The sequence below is a fragment of the Arachis ipaensis genome, chromosome B5 (assembly GCF_059453495.1).
Source record: "Arachis ipaensis isolate K30076 ecotype BB chromosome B5, ASM5945349v1, whole genome shotgun sequence".
NCBI classification, from domain to species: domain Eukaryota; kingdom Viridiplantae; phylum Streptophyta; class Magnoliopsida; order Fabales; family Fabaceae; genus Arachis; species Arachis ipaensis.
The window spans coordinates 83,709,342-83,728,387 of NC_142440.1; the positions used below are offsets into that span (position 1 = coordinate 83,709,342).

Genomic DNA, 19,046 nt, shown 5'->3' on the forward strand with positions numbered 1-19,046 from the left:
ATAATGTTTTAAAATTGGCTCAATATTGTCCTACCATTACAGATCCGTTAACAAAATTGACGGTGGGACAAAATTGAGACGATTTTAAAACGTTAGGTACTTAATTAGGACGAAAACATTGGGACAAAAACGATACAAAGAAATAAATTTTAGTTTTATCCTTCAATAATATCAATTTTTTACTGTATATAGTATTCAATTATTTTTTAATCACATCATTCAATTATTTTTTAATCACATCTAAGTAAATTATACTTAATCACATTACTTTCATTCTAAATAAATTTATTTTTTTATAATTTTACACTTAAAGTTATAAGTTAATATAAAATATAAAAAAATTTATTTAAAATGAAAGTAGTGTGATTAAATGTAATTTACTTAGATGTGATTAAAAAATAATTGAATACTATGTACAGTAAAAAATTGATATTATTGAAGGATAAAACTAAAATTTATTTCTATGTATCGTTTTCGTCCCCAACGTTTTCGTCCTATTTAAGTCCCAAACGTTTCAAAATCGTCTCAATTTTGTCCCGCCGTCAATTCTGTTAACGGATCCCTAACGGCAGGACAACATTGAATCAATTTTAAAACGTTAGAGACTTAAATAGGACGATTGAAACGTTAGGGACAACTTTGGGACTTACCCCAAATGTTGGAGACAAAAATGATATTTTAATTGAAAACATTCAATAAATTGTTTATTAAAGAAGCTAAGTGTGTCTATGGTCCTGCAAATAAATTCCGAGAAAAAATAAAATAAAAACTTAAGTGACAAACAAAAAAGAATTAATAGAGTATTAAATATGCTAAGTACTCTCACAGTCCCGCTATATATGCTTGGTGCACGAAATTAATAAAATAGTGTACATACACACTTGAAGCAAAAACTATCACAATAATTAGATAGATACTCACTGGTCACTGGCTGCAAATTTAAACACACATGTAATGTAGCTTGTTAGTAGTGCGAATTAAATAACACTTTGAGAATATTTTCTTTTCTTCAACTTTCGTTTTCCCTCTAAATATTCATATTTTTCTAAGAACCAGAACAAAAGTGATGGGTTTTATGTCCTCTTTGACCAATTCATCATCCAAAAGTCTAGCAAAATTATCAAACAAAGCGTCTAAGATCTTTTCCCCAAAGTGGCTTGAGATCATTGATTCTTGGATGGCTCTCACTGCCTTTGCAACCGTTGTACCATAGCTTTCAATGCCTTGTTCAATTGTATCCATCTCAATGGTATCTAGCCTCTCCAATTTTATTGACTCTTGTTTTCTAACCTCCTCTTCTACTTCTTCCCTTGAAGGTGCATAGAAATGTACATCATATGAATCAAGCTTCTCTTGTTCTATTCCTCCCTTTAGTCAAACCATAGATATAGGTAAAAAAAGAAAATTAAGAAAGAAGGAGACAACAAATTCATTATTATTTAATCATGTATAAAAAATATAATTCTGCACCAACTATATTCAATTGCTATTGTTGGATGTTTACATTTTGTGGAAGATGATTGATTTCATAATATATTATTAGAACATTTAGTACCAAATATTATGATCTAAAAATTTAAATTTTGATTTTTATTGTATAGAATTTCAATATTTGACAAAAAGAAAATTTATATATAATTCATGTTTCAAGTCTAAAAAGTTATTGCGTGAACATATGTGTTAAAATATATAATTGTTTATGTATATCGGTTTAATCCTCCTTAGGTGAATTCATGAGAGTCTTGTATGTATAGAAAACTTTTGAAACTTTATTGATGCCATGGATTTTTGTTGTTAAAAAATAACCGCAACAAGAACTTACAGCACTAGCTAGCTTAAATGAATGCCTCGACAATAAAGGAAAAAGTTAGAGGAAAAAGAAAACAGAGAGAGAATATAAACAGCGCATATGATAAGGACCGATGATATATTGATATAATGATATGGGGAGATTAAAATTTTGAAAGCTATACTAGGCTGGAATGTTAAGAAAAAAAATGAATGGGTGTGATGAAACTGAACAAAATCAGTAAGAATATTTTCTTTCCTTTTCTAAGTTTTCTTAGGTGAATATATCCTTAATAAAATTTTATAAAAATAGTAATTAGTCATTACAAAAATGTGTTTTGATAAACAATGCGGACAGCCGGACACTGATTAAGAATTTCTTTTTACAAAGTTACCAAAAGCTAGGAATTAGTATTTCAAGATATAAGATAAAGGGAATAGAGTCGAGAATAAAGGAACAGGACTAGAACAAAATATGCAAAAAACGAAATTGAATCTTTTTAATTTTTCTCTATATTGATCTTATAAAGCATAGGCTTACGCCATACAAAATTTAAGTGGAGCAAAAAAAAATTGTAAGTATTGGGAAATCACACTTTACAAGATCAATTATTTTTAAGCAGTAGCAAAGATAACCTTTTCCTCTTTTCGTTAGAGTATTAGCTAGCAAAAATTCGGATAGTTATATTATTTAAATGAATCCTTAAATCCTTCTTAAGGTTATAACTAATAATGATAACTAATAATGATCATTATTAGTTATAACCTTAAGGTTAGATAACTTACTGTAACTATGTTATATCAGTAAGTACTTAGTAGTAGACAGTTAGTAATTAGTATGATATATAAAGTGTATAGTCTAACTACACATCCAAATATTTTTTGCAATTAAGTCTAATTAAATTGACCCAAACTCAACAAAAACCATTTTCATCACACCAGCGCATACACACGCACATTTCAATAACGCAAAATATATCCTTCTTCGTCTTTGTCTTCGCGTTCTTTTTTCTTCGTGTTCTTCCTTCTTCTTCTTTGCTTTCTTCCTTCTTCGTCTTTGCATTCCTTCTCTTTCTTCTTCGCATTCTTCTTTCTTCTTCTTTGCGTTCCTCCTTCTTCTTCTTCGCGTATTTTCTCTCAATCGTCATTCTTTTATTGCTGCTGTTGTTGTTGTGTTTTCTATTTTCCTCCTTTTAGTTGAGGTTCATTTGGATCCATAAATGAATTCAATGTGTTTTTATTGATAATTGTGTCTTTTTGATTGCTTGATCAAAATTGAACTAATTTCAGTTCATTTGTGAAATAATTGAGGTTCACTTGATGTTGTTGATAAGTATTGACCAAATTTTTTATTCCTTAAGTAATTTCGGTTTATTTCTTAGTTTAATTGAGATTCATTTGGATCCAGAAATAGATTGTATGTGTTTTTGTTAATGATTGAGTCTTTTTGACTACTTGTTCAAAAACTAAAGTAATTTTAGTTCATTTGTGTATTAATTGAGGTTCACCTGATGCTGCTGATAATTATTGACCAAATTTTTTATTTCTTAAGTAATTTCGGTTCATTTCTTAGTTTATCTAAAGTTCATTTGGATCCAGAAATGAACTGAAATTACTTAAGAAATTTGGTCAATACTTATCAGCAGCATCAAGTGAACCTCAATTAACACACAAATGAACAAAAATAAACTAAGAAATGAACCGAAATTATTTTATGATGGTATCAGATAAAATCAGAACTAATAAGGATGTTTGCAAAATATTAGTGTTATTGGTCATGGCGATAACGAAGGAGGAGGAGGAGGAGGAGGAGGAGGAGGAGGAAGAGGAGGAGTGTCAAGGTTATATTCTGTTGGTTGCTAATGCGTTGGGTGATGCCCAGAACTTGGATCAGATACCGGTGGTTAGAGATTTTCCTGAAGTATTCCCGGAAGATATCCTTGAGTTCCTACCTCAAAGGGAAATTGAATTTGTGATTGAATTGGTGCCGGGAGCCGGACCAGTGTCGATTGCACCGTATAGAATGTCTCCGATAGAGCTGGCGGAGTTAAAGACTCAGTTGGAAGAGCTGCTGAACAAGAGGTTCATTCGACCAAGTGTATCACCGTGGGGAGCGCCAGTTTTATTGGTGAAGAGAAAAGATGCAGGAATGCTACTGTGTGTGGGTTACTGACAGTTGAATAAAGTGACTGTGAAGAACAAGTACCCACTACCAAGGATAGATGACTTGATGAATCAATTGAAAAGAGCTAGAGTATTTTTCAAGATTGATTTGAGATCTGGTTACCATCAGATAAGAATGACGGAGGATGATATCCTTAAGACCGTGTTTAGGACATGCTATGGACACTACAACTTTGTGGTAATGTCCTTTGGGTTAACGAATGCACCTGCTGTTTTCATGGATTACATGAACAGAGTGTTTTGTCCCTTTTTGGACAAATTCATGGGGGTTTTCATAGATGACATCTTGGTTTACTCTAAGACGGCAAAGGAGCATGAGGAACACTTGAGAATTGTGTTGCAAATCTTAAGAGAGCAAAAATTGTACGCTAAGTTGTCAAAGTGCGAGTTCTGGAAGGAGGAAGTAAGGTTCTTAGGTCACGTAGTGAGCAAAGGTGGGATAGCGGTGGATCCTTCTAAGGTAGAAGCGGTGATAGAATGGGAAAGATCGACGACAGTGACGGAAGTCAGAATCTTCTTGGGTTTAGCTGGATATTACTGAAGGTTTATCGAAGGATTTTCCCGGATTGCACTACCAATGACCAAGTTGACAAGGAAGGAGGTGCCTTTTGTTTGGACATCGGAGTGTAAAGAGAGTTTTCAGACTTTGAAGAAGAAGTTAACTTCAGCACCTGTTCTAGTCTTACCAGAACTGCATGAACCATTTGAAGTATATTGTGATGCGTCACTAAAGGGTTTGGGTTGCGTGTTAATGCAATATTGGAATGTGGTGGCTTACGCATCGCGTCAACTGAGACCGCATGAGGTGAATTACCCAACTCATGACTTGGAATTAGCGGCGATTGTATTTGCATTGAAAATTTGGAGACACCACTTGTATGGAGTGAGGTTTAGCATCTTTTCTGATCATAAGAGTCTCAAGTACATCTTTGATTAGAAAGAGCTAAATATGCGCCAGAGAAGGTGGATGGAGTTGCTTAAAGATTATGATTTCGAGTTGAGTTATCATCTTGGGAAGGCGAATGTGGTAGCAGACGCATTGAGTCCGAAATCTTTAACAATTTCTTGGATGAGAATCAAGGAAGAGGAGTTAGTGGATAAGTTCATGGATCCTAAGCTGGATATTAGTGAAGTTGCCAGAAGAGCTTGTTTGAACCAATTACAGATTTTAAGTACGTTTAAGACGGAGATCCAAAGGGCTCAGCAAGATGAGCAAAAGCTTCAGCAATTGTTTCAACCAGTTGGTGAGAAGAGACTTGGAGAATTCACCAAGGATGGTGAAGGATTATGGAGATATAAGGGAAGAATTTGCATACCGAATGTTGGAATTTTGAGACAAGATTTGTTGTCAGAAGCTCACAATAGTGGATTTTCTATTTATCCCGGAAGCACGAAGATGTATTATGACTTAAAGAAGATGTTCTAGTGGCCTGGGATGAAGGGAGATGTAGCTACAGTGGTATCCAAGTGTTTAACTTTCCAGAAAGTAAAGATAGAGAACCAGAAACCGTCAGAAATGCTACAACCACTTGAGATTCCTCAGTGGAAGTGGCAAGGAATCGCGATGGATTTTGTGACAGGTTCGCCAAGGACTAGGTCGGGATTTGATGCGACTTGGGTGATCGTGGATCGCTTAACCAAATCCGCTCATTTTCTGCCTATCCGAGTAAACTGTTCTATGGAGGAGTTGGCAAGATTGTACATCAAGGATATAGTAAGATTGTACAGCTGGTGCGCGCACACACCAATGATAAATTGCAACCTGTGAGGACGCACGCACCTATGCGTACGCACACGTTGGGGAGGCCAATCTGTTGGGGGCGCTGGCACAGGTTGTGCGAGTGAATAGATTTTACAAATTTTAGTACCTGTGCGTACGCACATCCCTGTGCGTACGCACACTTTCAAAATCTTCCAGAGCGTGCACACGCACACACCCCTGTGCGGCCGCACACGTCCTGTTTCTCAACATTTTCCTTGTTTTCAACTATTCCACATTCCTAACAAGGTTGTAAGCTTCTATAACACCGTTTTAAGATTTTTGGGCTTGGATTTGAGTTTGAGAACATGGGATATAACCTAAGGGTTTTAGTTGATTACTTGGAAAAAATTAGAAAACGGAGTCCTAGGTTTCTGGCAGGCTGAGGATGGTTGGATGTCATGTAAAGGGTGATTGATATGTGAGATGAGAAATTATGAATTGTTGATGTTCGGAAACTGAATTGTGGATTGACGGTGGTTAAGATGAGTCGAGGACTCTGAATGAGATTGATGGATCCACTTTATATTGAAACTATTTTTTGAAAAACCACTGTACCGTTGTTTTATATTGAGATTATGAGACGCTATGCGCCCGGCAGGGACGGCGGTTGGATCCCGCCTGTCGAGGTAGCGGCGGCGGCGTAAGGATGGTGGTTCGTCCCACTTGCGTTGAGATGTGAGGTCTGTGGCAAGAGTATCCCGCTCGCATCCCTTCGGATCTATAGAGCGTGCAGGCACCGGTACCTAGACAGTGATCCGAGCACTATATCTCGGGGGTTTCCATATGAGAATTCCGAAGGCGACGTCTCCATGGAGATGTGTCAGGTTGGCAATTGAACCGACAATGTGATATCATAGCCAGTAGGGAAGGCATTCATCATATGCATTTTCTATCTGTTTGTATGCTTTGTTTACTTGTAATGGCTTGCCTATTTATATAACATGCCTAATTCCTATTTGAATTAATTGCCTTATATGTCAATACTTGTGTTTTACTTGCATTGTATATTATTTGTGTTTTCTACTGGGATTGAGGAGGTTCGGAAGGCGGTGGCGATGGGATCACATGGAGGATAGGTTGGTGAAGGCTGTGGGACAGCGGTGTTTGGTTAGAATAGAAATCCCCTAAGATAGATTACCCGGTTTATTTATGTTAAGGTTTATATTTTATGCTTATGTGTTTTAGAATGCATTAAGTTTGAATCTTGTGATGGATCTGGAGATTAGGATTGCCTTTGGCATCCCAGGGTCTTATATCCTACATCATTGAGCAATGTTACCATACTGAGAACCTCTGATTCTCATACCATATTTCTGTTGTGTTTTTCAGATGCAGGTCACAACCCACCTCGGTGAGTTGTTGGTTGGTGATAGGAGCGGAGGATTCCGTACATCTTTTGAGTCTTTTGGTTTATTTTATATATGTCTCTCACTTTTGTATTTTGTTTTGCCTAGAGGCTTGTATTTGAGAGAACAAAACTTGTATAAGCTGTTTTTATTGTCTGGTTTCTGTTTATCTGTATATGGCTAGCCGGCTTAAACTCCGCGAGTCGTGGTTAGTTTCCTATGATATTATCTATATTTTGTGCTTTAAGTTAGAAGCTTCGTTAGTACGTTTGCGCTTTTCGAATCCGGTTTTTGAGTTATATTCTTCATCGGGCTTCTAGATTATACTATTCTTTCTATATATATTATATGTAAGAGCTTAGAACTGTCGTAATCTCTGGTTAACCTTTGCTTTACGACACGAGGTAAAGCTTAGGCTAATTAGGGTGTTTCAAAAAGAGATGGAGGGAAACACCGTCGCTAATGTATACTTGGCTATGGCAGATTCCGTATTGTCAAGCATATCGGAAAAATAGATAGCAAAGGAGATTTGGGAGGCACTCACTAAGTTGTACGAGGTAAAGTCACTTTACAATAGGATATTCATGAAAAGAAGGCTATATACTCTTTGTATGAGTGAATCTACATCGGTGACGGATCACATCAACAATTTTAATACTGTATTTTCACAACTGATAGCCATGAAGTGTCAAATTGTAGAAAATGAATGTGCTGACTTCTTCTCCAAAGTTTACCAGACTCATATGATCAACTTATCATCAACATCACAAATAACAATATTGTTGATCAACTTTGATTTGATGATGTTGCTGCCGCTATTCTTGAAGAAGAAAGCAGGCACAAAAATAAGTATAGTCAAACGGAGAGTTCAAAGCAAGTAGAAAATTTGTCGGTGTTGAGAGGCAGATCAATGGAACGTGGCTCTAGTGGAGGTTAAAGTCGTGGGAGATCAAGGTCTCGAAAGAAGAACCTTACTTGTTATAATTGTGGCAAGAAATGACACTTAAAGAAAGATTGTTGGTCTAACAAGAAGAGCACAGAGAAAATTGCTAATGCAACTACCTCACATGGTTGTGTTGCAAACACCTCTGTTGATGGTGATGTCTTGTGCATTGAAGCTGTTATTGGTCATGAAGACAATAAACCACTAGCTGATGTCTGGCTATTGGATTGTGCAGCAACATATCACATTACTCCACATCAGGAGTGGTTTAGTACTTATGAACCTATTTCAAAAGGGTCAGTACTCATGGGAGATGATCATGCCTTAGAAATTGTGGGAATCGGTACCATCAAAATTAAGATGTTTGATAGTTTCATCCATACAATTCAAGATGTAAGACATGTGAATAGCCTGAGAAAAAATTTGTTATCCATTGGGCTGTAGATTCTCAAGGGTACAAGATTAATATTGAAAATAGATCGTTGAAGGTGACTAATGGTGCTCGTGTGATCATGAAGGCAAAATGGCTAACAACCAATCTCTACTTGCTTTCTTGAGATACAGTTCGAGATGTAGAAGCATCAGTTTCATGTACTGACCAAGAAGATACAAAGATGTTGTGGCATCGTAAATTAGGCTATATGTCAGAACATGGTCTATAGGTTCTTGTAGAACGTAATCTCCTTCCAGGGCTTAAAATGGTGAATCTACCTTTCTGTGAGCATTGTGTGACAAGCTAGCAGCGTATATTGAAATTTGAAAGATCAACTATTAGAAGCAAGCACATATTAGACTTGATTCATTCTGATGTGTGGGAATCACCAGAATTATCACTAGGAGGAGCAAAATATTTTATCTCCTTCATAGATGATTACTCACGAAGAGTGTGGGTATTCCCCATCAAGAAGAAGTCAGATGTGTTTCCAGTATTCAAGGAATTTAAGGCACAAATAGAGCTCGAAACTGGGGAGAAAATGAAGTGCTTGAGGACAGACAATGGAGGAGAATACACTGATAATGATTTCATTGAATTTTGCAAGCACGAGGGTATTTAGAGGCAATTCACAGTTGTATATACACCTCAGTAAAATGGTGTTGCAGAGTGGATGAACAAAACTCTTCTAGAAAGAAATCGAGCTATGTTGCAGACTGCAAGATTAGCCAATTCTTTCTAGGCAGAAGCAATCAAAACAGCCTGCTACGTGATTAATAGATCGCCGTCAACAACAATTAGGTTGAAAACTCCAATAGAGATGTGGCAAGGTAAGCCACTTGATTATTCTTCTCTTCATATGTTTGGATGTCCTGTGTATGTGATGTTCAATACCCAAGAAAGAACAAAGCTTGATCCTAAATCAAGAAAGTGTATCTTCTTGTGCTATGCTGGTAATGTAAAGGGATATTGTTTGTCGGACCCTACTGTCCACAAACTTATTGTCAATAGAGATATTATATTTGCTGAAAACGAGTTGCAAAAGAAGCAAGAAAATAATAATAGCACTAAAGAAACTACTTTAAAATACATGACTGATAAGTCTAGAGAAAAAGACTCTTCTGAAGCAGAACCTGAACAAGTTGTACAAGAAACAGCTGAAGCTCGAGAACAAGTGAACTGAGAAAATAATCATGGCATACCGACTATGTTAGGACTTGCCATGATGCATATTGTTTTGTTAATGAAAATGGAGAGCCATCAACCTTTCAAGAGACTATTGAAAGTTCAGAGTCTTCTTTATGGATGACAGCCATGCAAGAAGAAATAGAAGCACTATGCAGAAACAAGACGTGGGAGCTTGTCCCACTCTCAAACAGAAGGAAATCAATTGGTAACAAATGGGTTTACAAAATAAAGTGTGACAATCACGACCAGATAGAACGTTATCATGCAAGACAGGTGGTGAAGGAATTTGCTCAGAAAGAAGGTATTGATTTGAATGAAATTTTTTCTCCAGTAGTTAGAATTTTTACCATAAGATTAGTTTGTGCTAGATGTAAAGACTGCCTTTCTTCATGGTGAACTTGAAGAAGAAATATATATGCTCTAACCAGAAGGCTTTAAAGAATTAGGAAAAGAAAACTTGGTTTGCAAGTTAACTAAATCTCTGTACAGCTTAAAGCAGGTGCCAAAATGTTGGTACAAGAGATTTGGTTCCATCATTATTAGCCTTGATTACAACAGACTTCAGTCAGACCATTGTACTTATTACAAGAGGTCTAGTATTGATGATTTCATCATTCTGCTATTGTACGTGAATGACATGTTGGTGATAGGCCGCAACAAAGATCGTGTCTAGGAATTAAAGACTCAGTTGGCTATGGAATTCGATATGAAGGATCTGGGACCAACAAACAAGATTTTGGGGATGCAGATTTGGCGAGATAGAAAAGATAGGAAGATTTGGCTATCCAAGAAAATTACTCGAGGAAGGTCTTGCAGGACTTCAACATGCAAGAATGTAAGTCAATATCTACTCCACTTTCTATCAATTTTAAATTATCTTCTGAGATGTGTCATAGCAGTGAAGTAGAGAAGATAGAAATATCTCGAGTACCGTATGCATCTGTAGTGGAATTTGCACCAAACCAAATATCTCTCAATTTGTCGGGATGGTCAGCAGATTCATCGCAAATCCAGGAAAAGAGCATTGGAGTACTGTGAAGAGGATCTTGAGATATATCATAGGAACTTTTAATGTTGCTTTATATTTTAGAGAATCTAAACTTACCATCAAAGGTTATGTTGACTCTAATTTCGCAGGAGACCTTGACAAAAAAAAATCCACTACTTGCTATGTGTTCAAACTTGTAGGAAGTGTAGTAAGTTGGTTATCAAAATTACAAGCAGTTGTAGCATTATCAACTACAGAAGCTGAATATATGGCAGCTACCCAATCTTGTAAGGAAGCAATTTGATTGCAAAGGTTAATGGACAAATTCGGGCACAATCAGAATATGATTCCAATATTTTGTGACAGTTAGAGTCCCTTGCACATCGCAAGGAATCCAGCCTTTCACTCAAGAACGAAGCACATAGGCATTCAATATCATTTTGTTCATGAAGTAATGGAGGATGAAAAAGTGGATATGCAAAAAATCTACACTAAGGACAATCTTGCAGATATCATGACAAAACCAATCAATACAGATAAATTTGATTGGTGCAGATCTTCTCTTGGCCTATTGAAAATATGAGCAACAAGAATACCCCAAAAGAATAATTTTGAGTGGAAGATTATGAAAAAAAGAAGTAAAATTCTTCTTTTGGTTTGAAATCAACAAAATTGGCTAGAGGTTACAAGTGATACAAGTGGAGCATGATGAAGTTTCAAGAAAATTAAAGAACATTATAGAACTTAAGCTTGGTCTAGAATCAAGTATGATGGAAATGGTTCTTATCAAGTTAGAAGACTCATGAAACTACATAAGTTAGCTTGGTTGCAATCTTTGACTTAGTCAAAGAATGAGTTGTTACATAAGTTGATATTTATCAACTTGTTATACAACTTGATAAAGATGAATGTAAAAGAAGACTCTAGCTAGTACACACACTTGTGTAATTTGTATACAATTTGATCAACTTGTAAACTAAATACACCTCCACAAAATACTAAATATAGAGGGTTAAGGCATTTGTTATTATATGTCATATTTTGCATAGAATTAGTGAGTGAAACTTTAAGAGAAAAGTAGTAAGGTCTCTCATATATGTAATCCTTTTATAAAAATTTTTATAATACGTAAAAGAGTATTATAGACTTTTTTATGTATTGTGAGAGATTATAATTTTACCATTTTATCATATTATTTTTATTATTATCTAAATTCTTGTTCAATTCTTCTCATTCACAAATTTTAATTGCGTTATTTTATTCCTATTAATTCTAGTATCTAATATTTTTTAATATATGTTTAGCCAGCTCACTGATTGAGTATATATATATATATATATATATATAGTTGTAGTCTCTAAAATATTATTGTAACTCAATTTCAGCAGGATTCTGAAAGTATTATTGCAAAGAATATGTACAAAAGTAGGCCTTAAATAAGTTTTTATTTGCTATAACATACCTTTTCTTTTTGTTTTCTGTCCATATAATTTTTTTCTTTTGATTTTGAGCCAGTAAAATCTAAAAATTGTCTACTTTAATTTCTTTGTTAATTAGTTTGCTCTATTAAGTACGGATGACAATGTAGCGAGTTTTTATTTAATTCGATTTCGTTTTGATTTACAATAACCCACATAAAACTTGTTTTGTTTTTATTCATAGGCAGTAAAATTAAAAATTGAACTCTAACCCGTCCAATTCTTATATTATTAAAATTTAACAAATAAAATAAATTTTAAAATTTATATAACTATCATTAAATAAATAATATAAATTAAAATATAATTTAAAAATAATATAATATTATTAATTATTTTACTAATTATTTTATGTATATCACATTTATTATATATACATCAGAAATATCACTTAAATCCAACTCGCTGGCGTGTCCAAAATTCCACCCTATTAAAAATTCGACTTGCATTCGAATAGGTAATTACCCGTCTTGAGTGAATAAAGATAAAGTGAATACCTACGAATTTAAGTAATATTATTGTCATCCATACTATTAAATATACTAGTTAGACTAATTCTGTCATGCTAATATTTTAGTCTGTTGCTTTAGTAGCCTATCAAATTAGCACTTAATTGAGCAAACCAAAGCCTTAAATTAGATTAGACAACGTTTCATTTTTATTACCAAAAGAAACCTTTCATAGGGTCCAAAAGCTTATTTAAGCCAAATACCATATTTTTTGAAAACTTTAAAAACAATATTAATTTCATATATAGATTACAAATTAAACAAAATAACAACAGGGACTTAAACTAAATTATTTTAAAAACATTTGGATTTAAACCGTTTTTATGTAAGGACTAAAATAAAACCAAAATATTTTCAATTTACAAGTAATCTTAGACTTGATTACATGAATGATTTTTTTTACATAAAAGAAATGATAATGTTTTTGTACTAATTAAAATATTATTTAATTCTGGTATGAATAATCGATAGAAACCATTATAATTGGGTTTCTCTTGTTTGGTCACTAAAATTGGTAACTATTCTATTTTTTTTTTTTTTTTTTTTTGTAGTGATACATTTATTTGTTGTAAATTGTCTCTTCTAATAACTTAAATTATTAGGTAGATATATATATAAATAGTTATATATTTAACGAATTTTTTATGCAAAAGCTTTTTAGAAAAAAAAAAAAAAAAAAACTAAAAGCTTAGATTACATACATGTTTACTTTTATTTTATGCTAAAATTTTGTCTCTCTTCAGAAAAATGTGATATCTAGACTTTTTGGCCATACCATTGTAAATGATGCCATGAACTATTATCTCGTAAAATTATAAGGCATAATAATCAAATTGGTATCGAACAAATTTTAAATTGGATGTTTTGAATTTTAACAATTTTTTATTACTTTAGAAGTCTTTAAAAAAATTGGTTTTTCTCCAGAGAGGACTAGTTTATCTTATAATAATTTTTATTAGAATTTAGTTGCTTTATAATAAAATATGCTAGGAATTTATTTTTTCAATACACATATATTAAATATTTTATTGTAAGTTATAAAAAGAACAAATTATCTGATAAAACTAATACTTAAAGACTTTAAAAATAATAAAAATTTATTGAAAAATAAAATATCTAATTTAACATTCGTTAATAAGGATCAATTTCAGGATATACTAAATTATATTTCTATGTATGCTTTTCCAATTCACGGGAAAAAAATGTACCTGTGAGACAAGAATAGCAAATGAACGAGAAAGAATCTGCCAGAAGAAAGAGTTGCCTTTATCAACATGTTCTGTGCCTCTCCTTCCCAGAAATATGAGTACCATCCTCCCATCCACAACTAGTTCTTCAGACCTTGATCTTAAGAACAACGAAAAATCCTGTTGGAACTGATTCAAGTATGCTTTTTGAACCACTTCAGGGCTTGACTCTGAAATGTATACACACCCTTTGTTCAATGAATTTCCCTCCTTGTCATATAGTGCTGGTGGAACCTGCATGAATAATCATTAATCATCATCATGATGATGACATAATAAACCATCAATGTGTATGGTCCAGGGCATGCGCATAATGAAAAAGGTGAAAAGCCAAATTAGGAAAATTATTCTCTGAATTTGAAAAAATCAATCATTCATATAAATAGACCCCTTTATATGAAAATTACTTTTGAAATTGGGTTGGAAATGATTTTTTTAAGATTATAAATTGTTGGAATATTATTCTCAAACGTGATACTATTTAATTTAAAGTAAAAAAATCAGACTTTGAAAAAAAAATTAGACCTCCAATTTCTATTTTTGTAGAATTAAAAAATTTTAAAATATTTTTTAATTTCTGTTTTAAAAAATAAAAAAATGAACATTTAAATAAGACTCTTCTATTTTTATTTCAAAAAAAGTTTAAAAATTTAAAAGCTGAAATCGGACCTCTAATTTTACTTTTTGCTAAACGGTCTCTATAATTTGAAAAAAAAATTTAAAAAACAAAAACAATAGACTTAAAAATCTTACGTTTTAGCCCTACTATATGAATTTCTTTTGCTCCTCTTTATATACATAAGCCAGCACCATGTACAAATATATCTGCTAATAATAATTTGTGTTACATCCAGTGGAACTTGAAAAAAATTTTTGGATAAAAATCTTAATATAAAAATTATATAATAATATTTATATTAAAATAAAATTTATAAATATAATTATTTTTAACTTTATTATTAATATGATAATAAATAATTAAATAACTATATAGATAGATATTATAAAATATTTTAAAAATTTAGAATTAAAATTGTAAAATAGATAACTATATAAATAAAAAAATTAATTTTACTTAATATAAAATTTAGTTGATAATAATGAAAATAAAATTTTAATTTATATAAATAAGTTAATAAGACTTTTAATTTATAAAAATCTATTGAAACTAAGTCCAAGATGTTATTGTAAAACAAATAATAATTTAAATAAAAGAAATTAATTTTACTACAACTAATTCTAATATTAAAATTGTAAAATTTTGTTCATAATAAAAATAATAAATGATAATAAGAATGAAATTTTAATTTATATGAATAAACTAATAAAATCTTTAATTTATGAAAACTTTTTGAAGTTTAAGCGCAAAATATTAATGTTTAAAATTAAAAATGATTGAATAAATGCAGAAAGTAAAAATAAATCTTACAAACTTAATATATATAAAAGTGTAAAACTTAAACCAATTAAACTATATTTGTTTTTTTATATTAATACTATTAATTCTTTTATAAAAACTTGGGGGTGGAAAGGGACATGGTCCTCCATCGTCTGAACTAAGTTCCATTCTTGATTATATGTGTATGAAAGTGAGAGATATATATATGCTTGATGTACTGTAGTGAGAATAAAGTGAAAAATTCATGAATTAGCTAGATTCATTAATAAGGACATCATTTATGAATCTAGCTAGCACAAAATTTTATTTTACCCCTGTTTTTGGTAATTAATTATTTTACCCCTTTTCCATCCTATAGAAAATAGTACACTCCTAACATACGTTAAGTTGTGGATAAAAGTGGGATAAAAATATTCATGAATGAGTATATAATGTGTAAAATTATGAGAAAAACTCATCAAAATGTCTAATTATTTTTTATTTTGGGAATTATAAAAAATATAACATTTTGAAAATAAGATAAATATTTTATTTTAAACAAAAAATTTATTTAATAATTTTTATCATTTTAAATATAAAAAATAACAAACAAAAAATACCAATTTTATAGTGTTTATGAATTGGTGTTGAATTTAAATATTTAAATTATTTATATTTATTTTTTTTAGATAAACATTAATTTTTAATTTTTTTAGTAAATTAGACACCATAACAATCATAAAAGAAAAAATACCAAAATAATTTTTTATTTATGTCTTTTTAAATATTTATTTTAAAGCAATATACCAAAATAAGTGTATTATTCTAATAATGCAAAACATTAGACATAACTCTAAAAATAAGGAAGATGTGAGATAGATAGATGTACCCTTGAAAGCCAGTGTAAACTGTAGGAGGAGTGGACAAAGTGCAAAGAACTGTTTGGGAACAGTCTTCCATAAAAAGAGCCAGGGTAACCTCCCATGAAAATGGAAGGTATCAACCCATCATTATTATCTTTATTCTTGTCTTGCCTAAGAAGCCTGTGGAACTCAGGCAAGGCCTTAAAAATTGAGTTGAAGTCATTGGTTGGGAGATCATTTAGGTAAACCCTGAACTCATCCGAGATAAGGTGGTGGGGATGGTGGCGGCGGTGCATCATGATCTTGTGGCTTATGCTTTGAATTGCTTGAAATATGTCCTTGATTATTGAGAGAGTGTTGGGACCAGATGAACAACCCAAGTCAGCAATGCCTATGCTCTTTGGAGTTGTTGCAAGGTAAACCTCCTCAACGGCTTCTATGATTATGTGCTTCACCTTATCACATGCCTTCTTCTATCATATGGTTAGAAAATTAAAAAATGATAAATTAGACTGTGCAAGAAACACATGTAAATACGAAAATATTTTTTTATTTTTTGTATCTTCATAAAAGGATAAATTAAACATAATTTATGTCACCGCTACTAAATTCAGTATATCTGGGTTGGAAAAGAGAGTCGAGGAAAGTGATCAAGAGAGAATGAATGAACCTGTAGTGAGGAATTCTTGGCATAGCTAGTTTTGCCAACTCCACCAGTCATGTGGAAGACTTTCTCTACATCCATTTTTTATCTTTTTCTTTTTTTTTTTTCTGGTTGAATGGAATAGCCCTTTCTTTCTTTCTTTCTTTTCTTTCTTTCTTTCTTTCTTTCTTTCTTTCTTTCTTTCTTTCTTTCGAGCTTGGTTGTGAACTTGTGTATGGTCTCCTTTTAAAGGGAAGATTTCCATGATGTGATCTTTTATTTGTTAGTTTTAGTTTGTTTTATTTTAGTTTTGAGAGTGTGTGCCTTACTCTACCAAAATTTAATGACACTTTACATATCATGGGAGTTCAGAATAAACTATTTGGTGAGTGTCACAACTCACTTGTGACAGTGATTGTGTTGCTTTTGACACTCTCCTTAAAGAAACTAGTCAATCAATAAAATAAGGATGATCGTGAATGTTTGGTTTGGTTTGGTTTACCCTTTCAAAGGTCACAAAATTTTTTCACTCCTTTTAACTTTTTGTCATATCAAAATATCAAATTTTAGTAAAACCGCAGTAAGTTATGAAATTATCCTATTAGGTATTAGAGTCAATTAATGGATTAGAATAAAGTACCTAAAATGTGTATTGTGAATAAGAATTAAAAGAGTAAAAATGATGCAAATAATTTAGATAATAAAAACTATTATAACTAAATGTTAAGATTATAATTTATAAAATAAAATCCAAAATAAAAATATAATTTATATTTCAACGATCACTCTAAATTAGAGTCAAGCTTCATTTAATAAAAGAGAAAGTCTAGGGGACCAGCAATTTTTGTGTTTTGTAGCCAAAACTTAACCATCAAAAGAAAAGTGAGTAATTTTCCACCATTAGATGTAATCTCACACTATTAAAAATACTATTGATGAGCAATTGATGGTTACAAAACATAAAAGTTGCTGCCCTAACACTCATCATAATAAAAAATGAGTCCTTTCAATGTTAATATATCTATACTGATATAAAATAGGGTGTGAATAAGAAGTCTGATACGCAATTTTTTTTTCTAAAATTTTTTATAATCTTTAAAAAATATATTTTTCTATTTTCAAAATTTAATATTTAAGACATCTTAGTTAGAGAGCATATAGATACTTATAATTTTAAGTAATATTAATTCCATTTATTATTTTTACACATATTTAATAAATTAAAAAATAAATTAGTAGGTATATATTAATGTCTATTATTGATGATATATAAATATGTATAAAATAGTCATTATTCATACACTTAATGGAATGAGCATTTAGCAGGGTTAATATAAGGTGAAAACTCAGGCGAAGTCGACTTCACTTGAAGTTGATATTTGAGAGTCGTTAGATAAAAATTTAGTTAAATCAGTCAAATCATCTAATATCTCAAGTATCGACTTCACGTAACTGCACCTGAATTTCTACCTAAAAGTAATACCCTTCATTCCCAATTTCCCATGATACCCAAACAACATAATTATTTAGAAGGCCTTCACATTAGGGTTTTAGTTTCTTTTCTTATCTTTTCTTTGTTGGCCGTAATGATTTCAAGCCCATCAGAAAAGCCTTAACGTTAGGCATCATACTCGCTCCTACCGGTGAAAGTCAAGTAGTGGGGCATTCGCACTTTTTTGTCCTAAAAAAAAAAGTTTTACTCAATTTAAAAAAGATAAACTACTAAAACCGTACTGATAATTTGCAACGCTGATAAAAATAATTTTTATTTTTTATAATGATGAAATTATCTTTAAAATATTATAAATTAAAACAAAAATAATAAAAATAATATTTTTTATAAATTAAAAATAATTTTGGTAATTGATAAATTACTTATATATTTATCTGAAAATTTGTAGAATATTTGGATAAAATTATTTGTAAAATATATAAAGAAAACTAAATCAAAATTCGATTTTTAAAATATTTTTTTATATTTTAAAACTATTTTTGGTTATTAATAAAAAATAACAAAAAAATCTACATAGCATAAAATTATCAAATTTTTTAGAAATAAAATTGCCTTATTTTTTCAATTATGTTTGTATAAAACTATATCAAATTCTAATCTCTAAAATATTTTTTGAGAATATATATTTAATGTTAGATATTTTTATGGCGTTTTAAAATATTTTGAGAATAAATTTTGTCGTTAACAAAATTTAGAGATATTTTTGTGAGTGTGTTCAAATATCAGAGATTTTAGTAATTTACCCATTTTTTAGAATATGTTTTAGCGATTAACCAATATAAA

The 19,046-nt window shown here is 31.5% G+C and overlaps 1 protein-coding gene across 1 annotated transcript; it reads right to left on the reverse strand.

Moving 5' to 3' along the window:
- Positions 1-775: 775 nt before the first annotated feature.
- Positions 776-17,163, reverse strand: LOC107641921 (S-adenosyl-L-methionine-dependent methyltransferases superfamily protein). Its single transcript, XM_088488849.1, has 4 exons — positions 16,778-17,163; positions 16,134-16,580; positions 13,828-14,100; positions 776-1,368 (listed from the first exon to the last, which is right to left on the reverse strand). The coding sequence occupies exons 1-4, from the start codon at positions 16,850-16,852 to the stop codon at positions 1,036-1,038; spliced, it is 1,128 nt and encodes a 375-aa protein (XP_088344975.1). The 5' UTR covers positions 16,853-17,163; the 3' UTR covers positions 776-1,035.
- Between the last annotated feature and the right edge of the window lie 1,883 nt (positions 17,164-19,046).